Source organism: Mauremys mutica, chromosome 4 (genome assembly GCF_020497125.1).
Source record: "Mauremys mutica isolate MM-2020 ecotype Southern chromosome 4, ASM2049712v1, whole genome shotgun sequence".
Classification (NCBI taxonomy): domain Eukaryota; kingdom Metazoa; phylum Chordata; order Testudines; family Geoemydidae; genus Mauremys; species Mauremys mutica.
The window spans coordinates 33,188,752-33,205,760 of record NC_059075.1 but is presented as its reverse complement, the minus strand read 5'-3'; the positions used below and the strand labels follow the sequence as shown (position 1 = coordinate 33,205,760).

The 17,009-nt window shown below is 42.9% G+C and overlaps 1 protein-coding gene across 8 annotated transcripts in view; it reads left to right on the top strand.

The window, feature by feature from the left end:
- Nucleotides 1-17,009, top strand: part of TTC8 (tetratricopeptide repeat domain 8) — a 92,166-nt gene that overhangs the window by 49,357 nt on the left and 25,800 nt on the right. For all 8 annotated transcript variants that reach the window (XM_045015117.1, XM_045015116.1, XM_045015119.1 and 5 more), the window contains 2 exons: nt 3,958-4,117; nt 4,778-4,867. In XM_045015117.1, coding sequence (XP_044871052.1) covers nt 3,958-4,117; nt 4,778-4,867 — 250 coding nt within the window. The remainder of the gene's footprint in view (nt 1-3,957; nt 4,118-4,777; nt 4,868-17,009) is intronic.

The window sequence follows — 17,009 nt, the reverse complement described above, 5'->3', positions numbered from 1 at the left end:
TATCTTCCATTAATCTATCTAGCTCCCTTTTGAACTCTGTTATAGTATTGGTCTTCACAACACCCTCTGGCAAGGAATTCCAGAGGTTGACATTGCGTTGCATGAAAAAATACTTTCTTGTGTTTGTTTTAAACCTGCTACATATTAATTTCATTTGGTGGCCCCGTGTTCTTGTATTAGGAGAAGGAGTAAATAACACTTCCTTATTTACTTTCTCTATACCACTCATGATTTTATAGACCTCTATTATATCCCCCCTTAGTCGCCTCTTTTCCAAGCTGAAAAGTTGCAGTCTTATTAATCTCTCCTCATATGGAAGCTGTTCTATACCCCTAATCATTTTTGTTGCCCTTTTCTGAATCTTTTCCAATTCCAAAATATCTATTCTGAGATGGGGCAACCACATCTGCACGCAGTATTCAAGGTGTGGGCATACCATGGATTTATATAGAGGCAATGTGATATTTTCTGTCTTATTATCTATCCCTTTCTTGATGATTCCCAACATTCTGTTAGCTTTTTTGACTGCCGCTGAACAGTGAGTGGATGATTTCAGAGAACTATCCACAATGACTCCCAAATCTCTTTCTTGAGTGGTAACAGCTAATTTAGACCCCATCATTGTATATGTATACTTAGGATTATGTTTTCCAATGTGCATTACTTTGCATTTATAAACATCATCTGCAAATTTTGCCACCTCACTGTTTACCCCTTTTTCCAGATCATTTATGAATATGTTAAATAGGACTGGGCCCAGTACAGATCCCTGGGGGACACCACTATTTACCTCTTTCCATTCTGAATACTGACCATTTATTCCTACCCTTTGTTTCCTATCTTTTAACCCAGGGGTGGGCAAACTTTTTGGCCTGAGGGCCGCATCGGGTTTCCAAAACTGTATGGAGGGCCGGTTAGCGGAGGCTGTGCCTCCCCAAACACCCAGGCATGGCCTGGCCCTGCCCCCATCCAACCCCTCCTACTTCTCGCCCCCTGATGGGGCCCCCCTGGACTCCTGCCCCCTCCAACCCCCTGGTTCCTTGTCCCCTGACATCCCCTGGAACCTCTGCCCCTGACTGCCCCCCACCACCCCATCCAACCCCTCCTCTTATTCCTGACTGCCCCCCAGGGACCCCTGCCCCATCCAACCACCCTTTCTCCCTGACCACCCTCGGAACCCCTGCCTCTGACTTCCCCCCACTGCCCCATCCAACCCCTCCTCTCATTCCTGACTGCCCCATCCAACCACCACTTCTCCCTGTCCCCTGACTGCTCCCCACTGCCCCATCCTACTCCCCCCTCCTTCCTGGCTGCCCCCTGGGAACCCCTGCCCCCATTCAACTCCCCATTCCCCGCCCTCTGATCACCCCGACCCCTATCCACACCCCTGCCCCTGACCACCACCCCAAACTCCTCTGCTCTCTCTCCAACCCCCCCTGCTCCCTGCCCTCTTACCACGCTGCCTGGAGCACTGGTGGCTGACGGCGCTATAGCCGCACCGCCCAGAGCACCAGGACAGGCAGCCGTGTTGCCTGGCTGGAGCCAGCCACGCCACCACACAGCACCGGATCAGGCCATGGCTCTGCAGCTGCGGTGCCCCAGGAGCTCACAGTCCTGCTGCCCAGAGCATTGCGGTGGCGGCAGAGCAAGCTGAGGCTGCGGGGGAGGGGGAGCAGCAGGGGAGGGGCCAGGGGTTAGCCTCCCAGGGCAGGAGCTCAAGGGCCAGGCAGGAGGGTCCCGCGGGCTGTAGTTTGCCCAACTCTGTTTTAACCACTTACCAATCCATTAGAGAACCTTCTTTCTTATCCCGTGACTGCTTATTTTGCCTAAGAGCCTTTGGTGAGGGACCTTGTCAAAGGCTTTCTGAAAATCTAAGTACATTATATCCACTGGATCTCCTTCGTACGCGTGCTTGTTGATCTCCTCAAAGAATTCTAGTAGATTGGTGAGGCATGATTTCCCTTTACAAAAACCATGTTGACTATTTCCCAACAAATTATGTTCATCTATGTGTCTGACAATTTTGTTCTTTACGATAATTTCAACCAATTTGCCAGGTACTGAAGTGGCCTGTATTTGCCAGGGTCACCTCTGGAGCCCTTTTAAAAAATTGGTGTCACATTAGCTATCCTCCAGTCATTTGGTACAGAAGCTGATTTAAATGATAGGTTACAGATGACAGTTAGTAGTCCTGCAATTTCACATTTGAGTTCCTTCAGAACTCTTGGGTGAATACCATCAGGTCCTGGAGACTTACTACTGTTCAGTTTATCAATTTATTCCAAAACCTCCTCTAATGACGTCTCAATTTGGGACAGTTCCTCAGGTCTGTCACCCAAAAAGAATGGGTCAGGTTTGGAAATCTCCCTCACATCCTCAACAGTGAAGACCGATGCAAATAATTGATTTAGTTTCTCCGCAATGGCCTTATTGTCTTTGAGTGCTCCTCTAGCATCACAATTGTCCAGTGACTGGTTGTTTTGCAGGCTTTCTGCTTCTGATGTATTAAAAAAAATTTTTGCTATTACTTTTGGAGTCTTTGGCTAGCTTTTCTTCAAATTCTTTTTTGGTCTTTCTAATTATATTTTTACACTTCATTTGCCAGAGTTTATACTCTTTTCTATTTTCCTCACTAGGATTTAAGTTTCACTTTTTAAAGGATGCCCTTTTGCCTCTCACTGCTTCTTTTACTTTGTTGTTTAACCACGGTGGCTCTTTTTTGGTTCTCTTACTATGTTTTTAAATTGGGGGTATACATTTAAGTTGAGCCTCTATTATGGTGTCTTTAAAAAGTTTCCACGCAGCTTGATCTCAGATCAACAAGATGAGATTCAATAAAGACAAGTGCAAGTACTATACTTGCAAATAAAAAAATCAAATACACAACTACAGTAGTATTGCTGGAAAGGATTCATAGATCTTGGGGGTTATAATGGATCACAAATTGATCTTGAGCCAACAGTGTGATGCAGTTGTGATAAAAGTTAATATAATATGGGATGTATTAATTACCTCCCATGTAAGACCTAGGAGGTAATTATCCCACTCTGCTCGGCCTTGGTGAGGCCTCAGCTGGAGTAGTGTATTCAGTTCTGAGCACCACACTTTAAGAAAGCTGTGAACAAATTAGAGATAGTCCAGAGGACAACAACAAAAATGATAAATGGTTTAGAAAACCTGATCCATGAGGATAGGATCAGGGGCGGCTCTATGTATTTTGCCGCCCCAAGCACGGTAGTCAGGCGGCTTTCAGCGGCACACCTGCAGGAGGTCCGCTGATAACGTGGACTCAGCGGCATGCTGCGGGAGGATCGCCGGTCCCGAGCCTTCGACGTACCCGCCACCGAATTACCGCCGAAGCCGCCAAACCAGCAGACCTCCCGCAGGCATGCCACCGAAGACAGCCTGACTGCCACCCTCATGGTGACCGGCAGGCCGCCCCCCCCCCCCAGCTTGCTGCCCCAGGCACACGCGTGGTGTGCTGGTGCCTGGAGCTGCCCCTGGATAGGATAAAAAATTGGACATGTTTAGCCTTGAGAAAAGAAGACTGAAGGGGGATCTGATTACAAATGACTCAAATATGAAAAGGGCTGTTGTAAAGAGGATAGTAATCAATTGTTTTCAATATCCACAGCAGGTAGGACAAGAAGTAATGGGCCTAATTTGCAGCAGGGGAGATTTACGTTAGGTATTAGGAAAAACTTGCTAACTATAAGCGTAGTTAATCTCTAGAATAGATTTCTAAGGGAGGTTGTGGAATCTCTATCCTTGGAAGTTTTTAAGAATAGGTTAGACTGACATCTGTCAGGGATGATCAAAGTTTACTTGGTCCTTCCTCAGCCCAGGGAGCTAGAGTAGAAGAGCTCTTGAGGTCCTGTCCAGCTCTACATCTCTATGATTCTATGAACACATTTCCCTCATCTGCTCGTCATTTTAACATTTGTTTCTTCGATTTAGGCCAGTGACTCAGTCAGGAAGACCTGTTACAGGGTTTGTGCGACCCAGCACACAAAGTGGACGACCAGGCACTATGGAACAGGCTATAAGAACTCCCAGAACCGCTCATACTGCTCGCCCAATTACTAGTGCTTCTGGAAGATACGTCAGACTAGGAACGGTGAGTGGTTTGGCTTTACTACTATGAAGGATGGCTTTCCCTCCTATGATGTTGTAGCTTAGCTTAAAAATTATATCTGGGAAAAAAAATCAAACTTGGGGGAAGTTAGCTCAAGTAATATGAAGTAGATAGCCAAGCTCTATATTTAAAAAAAATGAATAAAATGCTATCAAACCTTACTTGTTAATTTCCTTGTGTTTAAATATGCATAAAGTTTCACAAAAGGAAATTCTGCAGTCCTGATTCTTCACTCACTGAGCTCCATGAAGAAAACTGTTGACTTTTCCACTTTTTTTTAAATTTTTTTGCACTGTTCAAGAGCAGTAGTTTCTCTTTAAAATCACCAGTGAGTTACTAAGATTAAATCTGGCTAATTTATGCTGTGTTTAGTGAAATCGCCAGTAGTGTTTCTGGATTGAAGACCTAATGCAAACTAGGGTTTTTTTGTAGGAAAAAAGTATTGTTGAACTCCTGCTATATATGCATATAAGCAGTTCTTCCCAAGTCTCTGCAAAAAAAAAAAAAAGCCTTTTTTTTAAATCACATACTCTACTGCAGTTATAATTTACATTTTTTTTCCATTGAAGGTTTTTTTCATCTGATATTTGAAATGTATTTGTATAGTGTAATGGGTTAATTCTGTTTAACACTTTTTTTCAGGCCTCTATGCTCACAAATCCTGAAGGTCCTTTCATAAACCTGTCTAGATTGAATTTAGCAAAATATGCTCAAAAACCAAAGTTAGCAAAGGTATGTGACTATTTTGGTCAATATTCTGCTATATTTAATATCACTTCAATGTTAATTTACTGTTAGTCTCTCTTCTTCTAGATTTTTAGGACCCTTTCCAGCCTAATATTTCCTCCGCAGCTGCTGGACTATGGGGGTGCCACAGTCGTTCAAGGTCCGGCAGCTGAGGAGGCTGCTCGCTACTCAGAGAAGGAAGTGCTCGCTTGTTAGGAGTCATAACACATTGCATTAGGTATTTCTCAATGCTAACAATCCTCAAATCCCCAATACTGTCGTAAATTGGCATTTGGGCAATAGATCTGTCTTATAAATGCAGAAATGAAGTGTCCAGCAGCAGTATTTGGAACCTCAATTGTATTAATATGGGATCAGCTATTTTCCCCCACCTCCTTTAGATGGGGGAAGGCTTTTTTTTTTTTTTTTTTTTTTTTTTTTTTTTTTAAGAATCCCTCTGTATGAGCACAGACATTGTACTTGGAAACAAATGTACTCTGACACCTTTGTGTCCATTGGGAAAAGTAGCAAAGGCGTTCAAACTAAAGCCTCACCTGTTTCTCCAACCAGGGGCGGCTCTAGGCACCAGCAAAGCAAGCAGCTGCTTGGGGCAGCCCATTTACAGGGGCGGCAGCTGGCACAGATCCAGCCTGGGAGCTGAGAACCAACAGGGGGCCCTGGGAGCTGTAGTTCCTTGGTTAGCTCCCTGCGTATCGAGCAAGCCCTGGAGCAGGGAAAGAGCTACATTTCCCAGCATTCCGTTGGCTGCTATCAACAGGAAAGGGAGGAGGGAGGGAGTATGGTAGCTGAAAGCTCATGCTGCAGCTTGCTGTGAATGGAGAGCTTACTGCTAGAGCACGGTGGCACTGTGAATAGGGAACAAGTGTGCCCAAGGAGTAGAAGGCTTTGGCCCAGATATCCCCTTCAGAAGACATCCCCAGACTGGATTAGGGATACTGGTGTGACCTCACCTTCAAGCCCCCAAAGGAGGAATTGGGTGGACTAAATGGACAGTGCCCCTCTCTATCTGAAGCCTAGCAAGGGAGGTATGTGGATCCCACTAGAATTTAAAATGAAAAGTAAGGGAGGGGAGACTCTGGACCTGGTCAGCTTTAGATACAGTACCAGGCACGTAGGAGGATTTCCACTTCTGAGCCATGGAAGCAGAAATTGACTTTTCCTTTCCAGATGTAGCTAATATTCAGAAAGGGAATCTAGCACCTGCCTTCCAGATTTGAATACCTCAAAATTCAGGAGTGCTCAAGCTCAGTTTGGGCAGCTGTTACTTCATTTCTCCCAAATCAAATATACTGATCCACTGTAATTTGCTGTAGAAAAAGTAGGATAAAATTGAGCAAGAAATGCTTCCCAGTGGTTTTTAGGACTGGAATTGCTATTTTCAACAGCCATTGCCTTTTTTTTTTAAGTTTTATTTGTTTAAAAGGAAGACAGTGATATTGCATTGGCAAATTCCCCATAGAAACAAAGAGTGGTACAAAAGAATAATAAAGGCACCTCAACTTTTCCTGATTTATGGAGGACAGTCTTATAATATGCATCCAGATAGCCTCCAATCACACAAGCTGAAAATTGTTCCGCTTTACTGCAGTTCTGTAACAATATGGGAACCAATCCTGTCTGTGTTCTGTGCACATCCAAAATTCCTGCTGAATGACCCTCCCTGGGAGCAAGTTACCAGTGACCCAGGGCTGGGGTGGAAGGAGGGTGCAGGTGGGGGGGCAGGGAAGAGCCCAGAGCTGGGGCAGCAGGGGATGTGTGTGGGGGGGCACTAGTGGAGGAGAAGGGGGGAGCCCAGAGCTGGGGCAGCATGGGGTGTGGGGGGGGGTGCCCAGGGCTGGTGTGGCAGGGTTGTGTGGGTCGGGGAGAGCCCAGGGCTGGGGCAGCAGGGAGGTGCGGGTGTGGGGAGAGCCCAGGGCTGGTGCAGCAGGGGGGTGCAGGTAGGGAGGGAGAGCCCAGAGCTGGGGCAGCAGGGCGGGTGCGGGGGCAGCCAAATTTTTTTTTTTGCTTGGGGCGGCAAAAAACCTAGAGCCGGCCTTGTCTCCAACCAATCATGTCTGAAGAAATTGCAGTCATAAGAGGGAGGATCCTAAGGACTTCAAGAAAACATTAGGTCTTTCCCCTATTATGCCCCAATGGATGGAGCTGGAAGACCTCTCACCAGTATATTCTTCTTGGCTCTCTCTCCTTCCCTTTCAAGATCTAAGATTAAGAAACTCCAACATGCTGTTCAGCCCCAGTAAGGGGAGATGGATGGGTCCAGTACAGGATATCAGCAATTCATTTACATAAGCTCATTCCCTCCCTCCTGATCCAAGCTGCATAACTCCTAACTGCAGAAGGTTGTATATGGGCAGCAGCCTAACATAGTAAGGCCAATGTATCTTCCACATAGGTTGCCAGACTCAAAATAGACAGTCCAGAATCTGAGACCATAGGTGTGCATGTACCCTCAGTATATTTTTATAATGCCATTTATTCTAATAAACCCCCTTTGAAAAGAAATAAATGGGAATAATTACAGTCCACATATCCATTCTGTGCTATTATAAAGAAGACATTACATTCCTTAAACTTGTAATCTTAAACTGAGAAAACGTAACATTTTTTCAGTTTACAGAACTGACATTATTTTAAGGTGTATTTATGCTAGGTCCACAAATATTAGCAGTCTGACCCAGACTGGAAAACATTTGTGAAGAGGTAATACTAAATCAAAGTTTAAAAGGAGGCATTGAACATACATAAGCCATTATTATGTTATGGTGGTAGAACATGCAGTTACTTTCAAGAAATATTACATCAGCTAATGTTATTTAATGGTTTAATGGATCTTGAACCATCATGCAAGATGGACAAAAGGCAATACAATATCTTGTTCAGCCTCTAAGCAGAGAAATTTGTGGATGAATTGGGAGTATGAATAAAAGTCTTCACTGTTAATCTAAAAAAAGATTTAAAGTGTTTGGATTGTTTCCTTTGCTTTCAAGCCATGACTTACTTCCCTTTTTTATATTAGATCTATTTTTCCACTAGTGTTAGTGCTCATAATTTTTTTTTGTCAGTTTATTTCTCATGATTGATAGCCAGAGAAACTGAAGTCCTCTACCAACAGAACAAGTATATCAGTGTGCCTTCCCTCACAAATTCAACTCAATCCTCACCTGAAGGGAATGCAAAGATGATTTTGTTTCATATTTTATCATTGGGTGACCTCTCAACTGAGTCTCTCTACAAGAGTGCCAGTTGTGTTGGTGGTGTCTTTATGTGGATACCTGCCCACAAGGAAGTGGACTGATCCCCACAGTTCACTTCGCATAGGCCACTGAAAGGCTATCAGATGGGCTGATTCTCTTCTGACCTGAGCTGTATTTGACTAGTGACCTAGAGGTGGAAGTCCTTTTTTTGAGATGTGCAATGGTGAGCATTGCACATCTGCCTTTAAATCTGTTAATGGCAGTCAGCCTATCTAGGACTGTAATTAATACACACTTATTTGTACATTGTTATACAAAAACAAACCCTATCTTTGTAAATGTCTTAAATGGGAATATGTGGGGTATTCCTGAAGCCTAGATAGGTGAGGATTTCTCCTGAACTCTGAATCCCCTTTTCTTCTAAGCTTTAAGACACTTAAACAAAAACTTAATTAAAATGATTTGACAAATTTTTTAATCAATCAGATGGGTGTTCTGTATGCAAATGTGTGTTTGCTGCAACTAAATGCAGATTTGGAAACTCTGCATGCAGATGGATAGTTAAGTTGCTTGCATACTCACATTCCAGATTGACACCTTCAATTGCAGTAATAATATGCCATAGAATCATAGAAATGTTTACTCCTAAGGGCATTCTGCACCAAAAAATTAAAAATTCTGCACTCAGTATCTTAAAATTCTGCAAATTTTATTGCAGTGGGGAGCACAGGCCACTGGCTGCACAAAGGTGGGAGATCAGACTCAATGGTGAGCTGCACCCAACCCTGTCACAGCGCAAGGACTGGGCCTGCCCCAGAAACACCCCAGGGCCCTTCCACTCCATGCCAGGTGCACCAGGTGTGGGCAGGCAGGCTCAGCAAGGCAGGATCCAAGTCTGGAGGGACTTATTAAGGGGGGGATCCAGGTGTGGGTTGAGAGGGTTCTTTTGGGGGCAATCTGGGTGCAGATGGCTCAGTAGGGGATCTGGGTGCACAGGGGCTCATTGGAGGGTTCTGGGTGCAACAGTAATGGGACTCTGCAGGGGGGTCCAGGTGAAGGTAGTTGGAGACTCGGGGGGGGGGGCATCTGGGTGGGGGGGGGGATAGTGCCTGGAAGAGGGTGTCAGTGTGTGGGGTCCAGATGCTGGGGAAGTGGGGCTCGGTAGGGTGGGGATCCAGGTACGGGTGGCTCATTGGGGTGGTCCAGTTGCAGGAGGAGTGGGGCTCATCAGGAGGGGTTCTGGGTGCAAAGGGGAGGATATGAGGGGGTCTGAATGCAAAGAGGTTGGGCAGATGGGGAAGCAGCTGAGGAGCGATGGGTGCAAGAAGCACGGGGGAGGGGAAAGTTTGCAGAGCTTCCTACAGCCAGGGGAGAAATCTGGGGGTGGGTCTGACACAGTCCCGTCCTCCTCAGCCCGGTCAGGACTAGCAGCTGAGCCCAGTGCACGGTAGAAGTCACCAGCCAGGTCTTCTCCAGTCCTGCCTGCTGCCCACAGTGATTTACCTGGCTGCCCTGGGCACCTGAAACATACTTCTGGGAAGGGACACATGACCGCTCGTGGCTTCTCTTTGCTTCCCCTATCAGAAACTCATTTATCTGCAGAGAAGAAAAGAAATCTGCAGGGGACATAAATTCTGCACATGCACAGTGGCGCAGAATTCTCCCAGGAGTAGGAAATACAGGATTGGAAGGGTTTTCAGTAGGTCATTTCAATACCTGCATTGAGGCAGGATTAAATATTGTCTAGACCACCATAACAGGTGTTTGTCTAACCTGTTTTTAAAAACTTCTAATGACTGAGATTTTACAACCTGCCTAGGTAAATTGTTCAATGATTAACTAACTACCCTTACAGTTGGAAAATTTTTCGTAATATCTAAATCTTCCTTTCTGCAATTAAAACCCATTACTTCTTGTCCTATCCGCAGTGGTCAAAGAGAACAGTTTATCACCTTTCTCTTTATAACAACCTTTTACATACTTGAATACTATTATGTCCCCCTTCAGTCTTCTCTTCTCCAGAAGATACAAACCCAGTTTTTTTAGTCTTTCCTTATAGGTCATGTTTTCTAGACTTTTGATGATTTTTTTGGTTCTCCTCTAGACTTTCTCCAATTTGTCCACATCTTTCCTAAAGTGTGGTATCCAGAACCGGATACAATACTCTAGTGGAGGCCTTCTCAGTGCTGAGTAGAATGGAAGAGTTATTTGTGTCTTGCTTACAACACTCCTGCTAGTACATTCTAGAATGATGTTTGCTTTTTTTGCAACAGCATTACATTGTTGACTCATATTTAGTTTGTGATCCACATCCACGCATGCAAACACATGCTAAGTTTTCAAGAGAGATGCTGTTTAAAAAATATGTGCATTTTTTCAAAAGCTGAAGTGAATCATCACTTTCAGCTCAGAAGAGGCTTAGTCAAATGAATCTTACTAGACACATCCACAGGGAGCAAGTGCAGTTATCAATGTTAGAAAGTTAATGTAATCTGACATTTATATTTCTTATAGAAAGTAAGACTTGAGTTAAAATGTGCAGATTTATGGATTTGCAGGGGTATTTTTTAAGGAGAAGACAGAATTGACACTAAAGCCAAAGTATGATGAAATTTTAAGATCCTCATTTCATTTTGTATTAAGAATTGTTGCTTAAAGTTGAAAAACTCTAATTTATCACCTCTCCAACATGCAAAGAGTTGATAAATCTCATAACCATTAAAAAGCGACAAAGTCTGTGGCACCTTACAGACTAACAGATGTATTGGAGCATAAACTTTCGTGGGTGAATACCCACTTCATCAGACGCATGTGGTGGAAATTTCCAGAGGCAGGTATAAATATGCAGCCAAGAATCAGTCTAGAGATAACAAGGTTAGTTCAATCAGGGAGGATGAGGCCCTCTTCTAGCAGTTGAGGTGTGAACACCAAGGGAGGAGAAACTGCTTTTGTAGTTGGCTAGCCATTCACAGTCTTTGTTTAATCCTGAGCTGATGGTGTCAAATTTGCAAATGAACTGAAGCTCAGCAGTTTCTTTTTGGAGTCTGGTCCTGAAGTTTTTTTGCTGCAGGATGGCTACCTTAAAATCTGCTATTGTGTGTCCAGGGAGGTTGAAGTGTTCTCCTACAGGTTTTTGTATATTGCCATTCCTAATATCTGACTTGTGTCCATTTATCCTTTTACATAGGGATTGTCTAGTTTGGCCGATGTACATAGCAGAGGGGCATTGCTGGCACATGATGGCGTATATTACATTGGTAGACGTGTAGGTGAATGAACCGGTGATGGTGTGGCTGATCTGGTTAGGTCCTGTGATGGTGTCACTGGTGTAAATATGTGGGCAGAGTTGGCATCGAGGTTTGTTGCATGGATTGGTTCCTGAGTTAGAGCTACTATGGTGCGGTGTGTGGTTGCTGGTGAGAATATGCTTAAGGTTGGCAGGTTGTCTGTGGGCGAGGACTGGCCTGCCTCCCAAGGCTTCCAGGATGGGTTGTAGATCACTTATGATGCATTGGAGAGGTTTTAGCTGAGGACTGTAGGTGATGGCCAGTGGAGTTCTCTTGGTTTCTTTCTTGGGCTTGGCTTGCAGCAGGACGCTTCTGGGTACATGTTTGGCTCTGTTGATTTGTTTTCTTATTTCCTCATGCGGATATCGTAATTTTGAGAATGCTTGGTGAAGATCTTATAGGTGTTGGTCTCTGAGGGGTTGGAGCAAATGCGGTTATACCTCAGCACTTGGCTGTAGACAATGGATAGTGTGGTGTGTCCGTGATGGAAGCTGGAGGCATGAAGGTAGGCATAGCGGTCGGTGGGTTTTCGGTATAGGGTGGTGTTTTAAGTTCACATAGCTAGCCTGTGTAACCATGTGAAGTAAAAATCTTAAATGAATCAAACTGTACCATAGAATCTTTATGGTTAGTAATTCCATGCTCTAATAATAAGAATATAGCAGTAGGGATATATTATCAACCACCTGACCAGGATGGTGATAGTGCCTGTGAAATGCTCAGGGAGATTAGAGAGGTTTAAAAAAACCCAAACAACTCAATAATAATGGGGGATTTCAACTATCCCCATATTGACTGGGTACATAGCATCTCAGGACGGGATGAAGAGATAACATTTCTTGACACTTTAAAAGACTGCTTCTTGGAGCAGCTAGTTCTGGAACCCATAAGAGGAGAGGCAATTCTTGATTTAGTTCTAAGTGGAGCATAGGATCTGGTCCAAGAGGTGAATATAGCTGGACCGGTTGGTAATAGTGACCATAATATGATTAAATTTAATATCCCTGTGGTGGGGAAAACGCCACAGCAGCCCAACACTGTAGCATTCAATTTCAGAAAGGGGGAATACACAAAAATGAGGAAGTTAGTTAAACAGAAATTAAAAGATACAGTGCCAAAAGTGAAATCCCTGCAAGCTGCATGGAAACTTTTTAAAGACACCATAATAGAGGCTCAACTTAAATGTATACTCCAAATTAAAAAACATAGCCAAAAAAGTGTCATCATGGCTAAACAACAAAGTAAAAGAAGTAATGAGAGACAAAAAGGCATCCTTTAAAAAGTGAAAGTTAAATCCTAGTGAGGAAAATAGAACGGAGCATAAACTCTGGCAAATGAAGTGTAAAAATATAATTAGGAAGGCCAAAAAAGAATTTGAAGAACAGCTAGCCAAAGACTAAAAAAGTAATAGCAACAAAATTTTTAAGTACATCAGAAGCAGGAAGCCTGCTAAACAACCCGTGGGGCCACAGGATGATCAAGATGCTAAAGGAACACTCAAGGATGATAAGGCCATTGCAGAGAAATTAAATGAATTCTTTGCATCAGGCTTCATGGCTGAGGATGTGAGGGAGATTCCCAAACCTGAGCCATTTTTTTAGGTGACAAATCTGAGGAATTGTACTAGATTGAGGTGTCATTAGAGGAGGTTTTGGAACAAATTGATAAACTAAAAAAGTGGTTATCAAATACGGCCACCATGGCCACATGTGGCCACCAGGGGCTTTTCTTCCAGCCACAGTCTCCTGGGCAGTGGCTGGGGCGCAAAGCAGTATCTCTCCCCCTGGACCACCAGAAGGGGTTGGGCCCTCCCCGCATCTGGAGCCACAAACACCAGATAAGCATGCAGCCTACGAGTTTCCCACCTTCCTGGGGAGGGGGGTGGTGAGGCTTGGATTTCAGGCTTCAGTGTGAGACGGCGGGTGGCAGGCTCCGGTCATGAGTCTTTGAGCTCTGGCCCCAGACCCCAGCCACACGGCGGCAGGTGCCAGTTCTGGGATCAACCCCAGCATTGTCCCTGGCCCGCGCAGCCTCCTCTGGTCCTGGGCTCTGACCACGCGGTGGCAGGTTCCAGCCCTGGACGCTGGGCTCAGCCCCCACCCCATTGCCGCTGGCCCCCACTGTCTCCCTACCCACATCCCCATCCAGGGCTTAATTTGTCCCTGACTTGCCAGGGCTGAGTAAGTCTGCTGTGAAAATTTGTATGGTTGTTAATATCACTTTTCACAGCCTCCCAGCTAGCTAGGAAGTCTGCTATGAAAAGTGATATTAACAACCATACAAATATTACTTTTCGCAGCAGCAGACTTTCTAGCTAGCAAGTCTTTTTTTTAAAAGGCAACCAAAAGACAAGAATCTGCAAAGTACCTTATGTGTGTTTCTATTCTGTTTGGGTCCAGTAAAGAATAGAGAACTGTACATTATTTTTATTATTGAATCTGAAAAAAAACCTACATAAATAAATTATAATGATTTGGACATATATATGTGCATAATTGGGTTTTTTTACTAAAGTATTTTAAGAAAAATTGTCATAGGGGCCATGAGCAAGAGTTTGAACAGAATGTTGAACATCATTAAGAAAGATTGAAAATATCATATTGCCTCTATATAAATCCATGGTATGCGCCACATCTTGAATACTGCGTGCAGATGTGGTTGCCCCATCTCAAAAGAGATCTATTGGAATTGGAAAAGGTTCAGAAAAGGGCAACAAAAATTATTAGGGATATGGAACGGCTTCTGTATGAGGAGAGATTAATAAGACTGGGACTTTTCAGATTGGAAAGCGACAACTAAAAGGGGGATATGAGAGAGGTCTATAAAATCATGACTGGTATGGAGAAAATAAATAAGGAAGTGTTATTTACTCCTTCTCAGAACATAAGAACTAGGGGTCACCAAATGAAATTAACAGGCAGCAGGTTTAAAACAAACAAAAGGAAGTATTTTTTTCACACAATGCACAGTCAACCTGCAGAACTCCTTGCCAGAGGATGTTATGAAGTCCAAGATTATAATAGGGTTCAAAAAGAACTAGATAAGTTCATGTAGAATAGGTTCATCAATGGCAATTAGCTGGGACGTGCAGGCATGGTGTCCCTAGCCGCTGTTTGCTAGAAGCTGGGAATGGGCAACAGGGGATGGCTCACTCAATGATTACCTGTTCTGTTCAGTCCTCTGGGGCAGCTGGCATTGGCCACTTTGGTCTGACCCAGTATAGCCATTCTTATGTGATCTTATGCTTGCCCTCCCTATATTTCCCCTTCTCTCCTTTGTTTGTGAAACTCACTTTAAATTATAAACTTTTCATGGCATGAATGATGTCTTCCTATGTGTTTTAAAACACACGAATGGCCATACTAGATCATATGGTCCATCTAATCCTGTATCCTGTCTCCAAAAGTGGCCAGCAGCAGTTACATCAGCATAAGAAACAATGAGATGCATGGATCTGAAGAAGTGGGTTTTTTACCCACAAAAGCTTATGCCCAAATAAATCTGTTAGTCTTTAAGGTGCCACCAGACTCCTCGTTGTTTTTGTGGATACAGACTAACGCGTCTACCCCTCTGATTTCAGAGTAAGATGCAAGAAACCATATAGAAGACAGAGTATTCCTTAATTATATATAAGGAAAGGTTCCTTCTAATTTCCAGTACTTAGAGGTTGATTTATGTCCTGAAGCAGGAGGATTTATATCCCTTTCAAAATTTATTTTTAAATAAAGATTTACTATTGTAATTCTAAATATTCTTATCCATATACGTGTCCAATCTTACTTAATCCTGTTACGTTTTTGGCCTCAATATCATCTTGGGGCAATATCACAGGCAAATCATACAAGAAAATGTTTACTTTTCAGTTTTATGTTTGCTACTTCTCACTTTTATTGAATGTTTCCTTGTTTTGTATTATGAGAGGAGGTAATTAGTGACTTATCTACCTTTTCTATACCATTAATTATTTGTATATCTCTTTATCGTGTTTGCTCTTAATCACCTTTCTATAGAAGATTTTTTTCCCATACCTCTAATCATTCTCTTTGCCCATTTCTGAACCCCCTCTTTGCTTTCATTTTATTTATTTATTGATAGGTTAACTAGAACCAAACTCTGTATTACACGGGATGGCTTACTATTGATTTATATAACATTATAGCATTTTCAGTATTCATCTTATACATCTTAAATTTATTTACCTTTTTTTGACCACTGCTATATATTGAGCAGAAGATGACATTGAGCTTTCTTTAGGTGATACCCAGATCTTTTTCTGATTTGTTTCAATTAATTTAGAACCCACTAAGATGCGAGTAGTTCAAATTATTCCCTCCAGGGTGCTTTGTGTTGCATTTATCCAAACTTGTTTTCATCTGCCATTGGTTTTCCTGTTCACCTAGGTTGGTCAGGTTTCAGTGTTCTTCACAGTCTTGAAGAACATAAATAAATAGTCATCTGCATATTTTGCCACCTCACTACTTAGTACCTTAGAAACTTGTGGCATCCCAGTATGAAATTTTTGCCAGGATTAATATTGACCATTTATTCCTAACTGTGTTTTGTGTCTTAAATATGATGTGAGAGTCAAAATAGCTACTTATTTCCTTAGCTGTCTCTTCTGCTGGGCCTTGGCAAGGTTTTTTTTTGGAAGTCCAAACCAGTTGCCAACTGATAAATTATAAACAGTTTCTAGCACAATTGGACCCAAACCAGACTGGGAACTTTGGATGCTTCTGCAGTAACACCACATACTGTCCCATCTGAATGTGTAACATTCAGAATTTTCTTCATTGCCACCAATAATTTGGCTTTTTTTCTGCTAGCTGTTCGTTGATAAAGAATTGATATTGATAAGTCTCTAGCATTTGGGATAAAACCCTAAGACAGGGCACTGGAAGATACTATGGAGTTTCTGTATATATTCTTTGTTTTCTTTTAGATTTAGAGAGATCTCTCTCTAGACAAACGTAGAAGGAGGAAGGAGGTTGAGTCTTTTCCCATCGGCCAAGACAATCCATTAGCAATTCTTTAATTTCCGTAGGGTTAATCATTTAAGAATTTGTCCTAAGGGAAGGGACGCTAGCAAAAATGTCATGAAAGGCCCTGTTAGTTCTCAGTTTGGGGTTCTGAAAAGGCTTGATATTTTGGACAAACAGGGCATTTTTTCCCCTCCCAGGGAAACCTATATTCTATATTTGACTAAGTTGAATTTACAGAAATGGTATCCTCTTCTGCAATGATTAAGATCTAGAATTTGTAAAACCTTCCCTGCTGCTGTTACTTCAAGGCTGAGGGCTTTAACATTCAACATCACTGAGGTTATTGTAAAATAAATTATGAATAAGAGCTTAGTCCTGGGAAATTTCCTATTAGTAGGTGTTTTGTATGTTGGTCATGGCCATTTTTAAAAGTTAACTATTTATTTTTACACTTGTGAGAATTTTCTTGAACATGCCTAGTGTCAAAATAAAAAACCCAACTTGTTTATTCTGGACTTAAATCCCCCTTTTCCTCTTCCAAACTGATTTTTCTAGAAGTCAGTCATAAAAAAAAAAGTTTTGGTAGAGGAAATCACCCTCCACCAAAAGTCTTGTTATGAAGGGATAATTAAATTTTGAAACCTCTGCTTCATTGTGTGTCATTTTG